This window comes from Fukomys damarensis, unplaced genomic scaffold, assembly GCF_012274545.1.
Source record: "Fukomys damarensis isolate Sample0158 unplaced genomic scaffold, DMR_v1.0_HiC HiC_scaffold_28, whole genome shotgun sequence".
Taxonomy (NCBI): domain Eukaryota; kingdom Metazoa; phylum Chordata; class Mammalia; order Rodentia; family Bathyergidae; genus Fukomys; species Fukomys damarensis.
This window is the reverse complement of record NW_022900940.1, coordinates 37,429,834-37,436,567: the sequence shown is the minus strand read 5'-3', so window position 1 is coordinate 37,436,567 and position 6,734 is coordinate 37,429,834. Positions and strand designations below refer to the sequence as shown.

The 6,734-nt window shown below is 36.9% G+C and overlaps 1 protein-coding gene across 1 annotated transcript in view; it reads right to left on the bottom strand.

Moving 5' to 3' along the window:
* The window catches only part of Dnah12 (dynein axonemal heavy chain 12), a 245,694-nt gene that overhangs the window by 26,320 nt on the left and 212,640 nt on the right, over window positions 1-6,734 (bottom strand). The window contains exons 71-74 of the mRNA XM_010612737.3: window positions 6,514-6,718; window positions 3,560-3,697; window positions 2,874-2,965; window positions 897-964 (exon numbers count right to left, since the gene is read on the bottom strand). Coding sequence (XP_010611039.1) covers window positions 897-964; window positions 2,874-2,965; window positions 3,560-3,697; window positions 6,514-6,718 — 503 coding nt within the window. The remainder of the gene's footprint in view (window positions 1-896; window positions 965-2,873; window positions 2,966-3,559; window positions 3,698-6,513; window positions 6,719-6,734) is intronic.

Genomic DNA, 6,734 nt, shown 5'->3' with positions numbered 1-6,734 from the left:
ACAAAAAAAAAAAAAAAAAAAAAAAAAAAAAAAAAGAATAAGAAAATTAGGCTGGGTGTGGTGGCACATGTCTGTAGTCCCAGCACTCAGGAGGCTGAGGCAGGAGGATTGCCATGGGTTCAACGTCAGCCTGAGCTACACAGTGAGACCTTCTTAAAAAAAAAAAATGGAGTAAGAAAATTAAGGTTGAGGCTATAGCTCAGTGGTAGAGCACTTGTTTAAAATGTGAGAGGCCCTGGGTCCCATCCACAGCAATGAAAAAATATTTTTTTAAAAGAATAAAAAATACTGACGATGGTACAAGGAAAAAGGAGCAAGTGGCTTCTCTAAGGGGGCAAAAGTGACTTCCACTCCCTGTGGCTTACAATATATATGCCTTGGCTGGCTCCTTGGTTTAAGAGTTTCTTTTTTTCTTTTTTTGGTACTGGAGATTGAACTCAGGCCCTTGTGGCTGTGAGGCAGGTGCTGGAACCACTGAGCTAAATCCCGGGCCCTAAGAATTTCTTGTAGCTAGAAAATCCTAGATACTAGCTGAAGTTTGTGTCAAGCCTATTTGTGTCTCTAAACAGTATGCAAAGGGAGTTCAGATTCAAAATATGGATGGCAATTATTCAATTTCTGAAAGCCTTTGTAGAAGTGTGTGGGAAGTGTAAAGAAAATGATCCACCCTGTGAGCTAAGAGGACAAGGAAGCAGAATGACTGTCCTAAAATAATATAAATGCTACACACAAAAAAGGGAAACAATGTATTTCCAATGTGGATATTCCATCATCTGAAAATTACAATCAAGTTTAACCCTAAAAGAGTTGAACAAAAATTTATTTCAAGTAGCAGTTAGTATGTTATCATTATTTTCCCTAAAACTCAAGGAAATTTTGTGAAAAAATTTATTTACATGGTTTTATCCATATGATGGGCATCAGGTCAAACAGATGTTTGTGATATTGTTCAGCAAGCAAGCCACTGTAAAGAGAAATTGACAGAAGTTATTAGTTATTACTGAAATGTGCTTCTTAGATTGCTACTTGTATATTAGCTTTTAATATAGAAGAAACATTAAAAAAGAAGAGGCGCGAGGGGAAGAAGGCAATGAAGAATTGAGAGAAACAAAAGAAAATTAGGGAAAGGCAAAATGTAACACAGTGGACAAACGTCAATGCCTGCCTGTTAAGCACCACTCATAAGGCAGACGTTATGCCATCACAGTTGCCTCTGACAGTGATCCTGTTTTATCTCACAGGTAAAGAGGAGTTAAGAGATGCTGAGTACTCTTCACAATCGCGTAGCTCTTAAGTGCCAGGGTCAAGATTCAAGTATAGATCTGCCTATCTAGAAAATCTGATTACTAGGCTGGTGGTTTAGCTCAGTGGTTCCGCCACCTGCCTTACAAGTGCAAGGTCCTGAGTTCAACCCCAGGTACCAAAAAAAAAAGAAAAAAAGAAAATATGATTACTTTTCATTATGCTAAATTGTTTGTTGAAAAGGAGGGAAAGAAAAGGAAACATGAATATATAGAGAGTGATCATTATGTATAGCAAACATGTAGTAACAGAAAAAATAATAAAAAGGACTAGGCATGTAGTTCTGTGGTAGAGTACTTGCCTAGAATGTGAGAGGATAGTGCTGCAGATAAAGAAGTAAATAAAAAAGGACTAACTATAGAGGGCAAAATAAATGAACAAAAATGCTAGAAAAGTGACAAAAAAGGAAAATAACAAAAACTAAGTGTAGTGGGTCTCTTCATAACCCTGATTCAGAATTACCTCTGTGGAATTACCTTACTGCTCAGCCTTAGGCATTTTTTCCTATCTCAATCTTTAATGTCAATCTTTAACATGCCCTTGGGAGCAAAGTCTAGCCATGCCCCTGGAAATAGAGAATTATGCTTATGAATGGATTGTTAAAAACCAAGATGCTAAGGGAAATATTTTCTCCTCTCCTGTTTATTTATTTTTATTAGTACATGTTTGTGATACATAATGAATACATTCATCAAGGGGAATTGGTATGTATTCATTTCACATCTTAGTCCATTTTACTTCCTCTTCCTTTGTTTCCCTTTTCCTCTATCCTTATTTTCCTTTCCCATCTAAAAAGGTTCTATTCCCCTGTTTATTTTGCTCTTTAAATTATTTATATTTTGGGCTTCTCATATAAAAGAAGTCATGTGATATTTAACCTTCTCTGTCTGATTTATTTCTCTTGACATTACTAATCCTATTTTTAAACTAGAAACAGTTTCCAAAGAGTAAAGCTGGAAATTCATTGTTTATTCAAAGTATTTATTTATTTCATGAACATGCAAGAAACAGTTTTTTGTTCACTAAAGTGAAACTTTATTATAACTGTCATTTGTTGAAAATTGGGAAAAATATATGTAAAGAAAATTAGGTCAGTTCTCCACATTACAAAATGGAAGGTAACATAAAATAAATAAAACAGGAAAATAACTGCAGCAAATTTTTTACTAATGAGACCACTGAAATATTTGAAATATTAACTAAAAATTGTTTTGACCTAAAAATCATCACACAGCAGTTGTTCCACACTGAATAATGATTTATGTAAGAATTCTTTCTTTTCTTTTGTTTTTTTTTGAGACCGTCTCACTATGTAGTTGAGACTGACCTGGAACTCACTATGTAGCCCAGGCTGGTCTTGAACTCAGCGATCCTCCTGCCTCAGTCTCCCGAGTGCTGGGATTACAAGGCGTGCGCCACCATGCCCAGCTGTGTAAGAATTCTGATGCATTACTTGACTTATTCCCTAGAAGAGGCATTTTTATTAAAAAAAAGAAGAAGCACTAGACCACCTGCCTATATTACCAATGATTCAGGTACAGCCAAAGAGTTTTATAGTAGAAACTACTGACCTTGCTCTGTCCCAGCGTGCTCCATCAAGATACAATCCATGGATGTAAACACCATCTTCTGGTGCTGTGTCCGATGTATCAGAAGGAATCACCTGCAGGGAGAAGCCCACACTAGCAATACTCTCCACCATACAACTCAGTATCAGAAAGGAAAAATTGGCTAAATATTCAGGAAACTCTATTATGTAATAGCTTAATTATAAATCTTTTCAGCCATAGTATATAGCTCTTTCTGAAGCATTTTGTGAGGTTATTTATTACTTTTTGGTGCCGGGGATCAAACTTGGGTCCTTGCCTTGCAAGTGCAAGGACCCGAGTTCAATCCCCGGTACCAAAAACAAAAACAAACAAAAAAAACCCAACAACAACAAAAAAAACTTAGGTCCTTGCGCTTATGAAGCAGGCAGCGGAACCACTGAGCTAAATCCCTGACATATTTTATGAGGTTTTACTCCAGCATACATTAATTTTGCTTAAGTAGAACAACATTGGATTATTTGAACCAAATATTGAGAATGGGAAAGTTCTATACTAGTGATAGAAAGATAAATATATATGTTCTTCATGGAACACAAAAATTGAAAAGCAAAATTGCCTATAATGGGTCATATGTATTTTTCACATCCTTGCTTAAATACATGGCTTTGCTCTAATGATGTACTATAGAGTTTAAGTAGTTACTGTACCTCAAATTCATATCCTAGTAAATCAATAGGGATGGTGTATTTTCTGGCATAATTCTGCATAGCTCCAGTTAAAAAGGCTTGGGTGAAAAAGAAACCTGAGAGCCAAAACACACAGGGTTTCCCGGAGTTATACCAGTCCTATAAAAGGGAAAACAATATTCATTATGTCTATTCTTTCACTTCTCCAAATGTTACTTGACATACAATTCCTGATACTGGTGTATGTGTGTGTGTCCCACATACTCCATCACAAGTGTGATCAGGCACACTATCCTACTTCTTTTCCTTTCTAGTTATGCTTCTTGGAAATTCAAACTAATATAAGCTTTAATCTGAATGAAATACAGTTTGAAAGATTCAAAAAAGATTCTACAAAAGACTAAATGTAAATTATTAGGGGATTTACTGTTACTTACCACACTCAAAAGCCACCATCATTAAACATTAGCTTTAGCCCTCATGTGTTGATTCCAGACCCCTAACCCTCTAATCCCTTGTCTCCATGCCCGCTGCCCCTCCAGTTCAGATGCTCATGGTCTTCTTTCTGCATCAGTGAACACTGTCCTCTTGCTTCTTCCCTCTCTCTGCTCAATACATCTAGAGCAATGCTGCTGGAAAACATCTGACCATGCATAGTTTGGATCAGATTTATCATATAATTCCTCAGCAACCCACTGAATGCTTCATTGATCCACCAAATTAAAGCTTAAGCTTCTCAGTCCCCTGTACATGATACGTCACAGTCTGGCCCCAGAGTGTATTTTTAGCTCTATCTCCCCTTTCCTTTAAGAGTCTAATTAAACTGAACTTTTTGGTGGTTTCTTCTGTGCTGACTGAGCACCTGTTTTGTTTTTGTTTATTTATTTATTTATTTATTTATTTATTTATTTATTTATTTTACTGGGGATCAAACTTGGGCCCTTGCACTTATGAGCATCTGTTGTTTTTTTTCTGCCTATTTTTTTTCTTTGTACCAAGGATCAAACTCCAGACCTTGTGCTTACGAGGAGGCGGAACCACTGCACTAAATTCCCCGCCCTGCCTATATTAAAGTAATACCACCCTTCTTTCCCTCTCCAAGCCCTTCCAGTGGTGCAGTTTCATGTAGCCTCCTGGGGTAGGTACATGATTTATGCCTGGCCAGTCACATTTCAAGCCATAGTTATTAACCAAGGAGTGGATATGGGACCTATTCAGAGCCAAAGATGCAGAAACTCTTACTTTTAGGGAAAAGAAACTCAATTTTTTGAAGTGGTATGTGGTAAGGACATAGTTGCTGCTGTTATCTTGCTGCTATAGATAAGAATCTGAGAATAGAGTTAACTCAAAGGAAACGGGTGAGAGTACAAGAAGCCAGGACCAGGAAACCACGTTAAATCCCAAGTCAAAACTTATCTGCAACTACTTTAATCCCTGGACTTTTCAGTTACTTGGGGGAACAAACTTTCTTTCTGCTATATCAGAATTTTCAGGTTTTACAAAGTCATTGATTCTATATGATACAGTACCTTTTATCCCACAGCTACACAGGTATCTTAGTGACTTTCTCTGTGACAAAATACACCAAACCCACATATTAAAGGAGCAGAGATTTATTATGGCTCACAATTTTAGCACAGGTACGTGTGCACACCCCCCTCCCACCCCAAAAGAAACAGTCTCCCAATCCAAGAAAGTCAAATGGTTGACCTATAAGACTGGAAAAAATTTATAGTGGAAAAAGAAAGACTATATTTTATAGACTCACAAGCACTGATGAGCTACAACACGAAACAAGGTTTTTGAATAATAAAAAGCCAACTCTTATCTTTGGTTCTTAAATGTCTCCCAAAAGCTCATGTGTTGAAGGCTTGGTGTCTAACTGTAGTGCTATGGCTTCTCAGCCGTTTGGCTAAGATTAAGGGTAACTATAGCGCTATTGTGATATTGGTCCTACTGGGTGGGGGTCATTAGGTCCTCAGGAATGTGCCCTTAAAGGGAACTTTGGGGACTCCCACTCCTTTCTCTCTTTTATTTCCTAACTGCCATAAGCTGAGCAGCCTTTCTCTACCACATACCTCTACTACATGATGTTCTGCTTCATCAAGTGCAAAGCAATGGGGATAATAAACCATGGACTGAAGTCCTTGAAATCATAAACCAGAATAAATCTTTTCTCTTTTGAAGTTGTTTATTTCAGGTATTTTGTCACAGAGATAACACTATCAAAATTATGTCACAGCAACTGATCACTAAAAGACGTACACCTTCATGAAATTCCAAAAAGATATTTCTGGGATTCTCCCCATACCTCTGCATAAATATCAACCATAGGATAGGGCAAGTAGAGTAGTTGAGGAGGAAAACCAGTGTCTTGTCATAAGTTTTTCTGTACTCTGAACATCCTTGTGTATTGTGTGCATGCATGTATGTGCACATACATGTGTGTTGGGGGGACTCAAAGCATTCGTCTTTTCCCTAATTTTATGAGATAAGAGATAAGAAGTACTGATTTTAAGATAATGGACAATAATTGATACACTTTTTTCTTTTCTTTTTTTTTCTGGGGCTTGAACTCAGGACCTTAAGCTTGCCAGGTAGGCAAGGTGCCAATGAACTACATTCCCAGCTGGACAATAATTGATAAATCCAAGCCTCTGGCTTTTTTGTGATTTCCTATAGGTATTAAAATCACAAGACAAAAAAAATCACAAGGCAATATTAAATGGTCTCAGAGAATCACAACATGGAACTTTCAGAAACACAAATATATATTACTTGAATCTGCTTAAAGTAAAATATTAAGCTTTTACTTAGTACTTTGACATGTGTATTTTTTCACGTTCTAAAATTTTAGTTAGATTACCATGAAACTACTAATAACATTCCATTCAGAGAGATTAAACTGCAGTCAATTGCTAACATTACACCTCAGTCAAAAATATATATGTATATAATTTAAAATATTCTTTTACCTGTAAAAATTTCAACCGGGCTAGAAAATCTGTGATGTAGCTTCCTAGGGGCTTAAGACTTGGGTATGATCGTTTGGCCCACATTTCTGGCACCTTTCCAATAAGCAAGCTGCTACAAAGTGCCTCCAATGCTGAATCCATCACAACCACACCCTTAATAGCTTTCTCAAGGTCCCGCAGAGTGTTACGTATAGTTATAATTAAACTGTAATGAAAGAAAC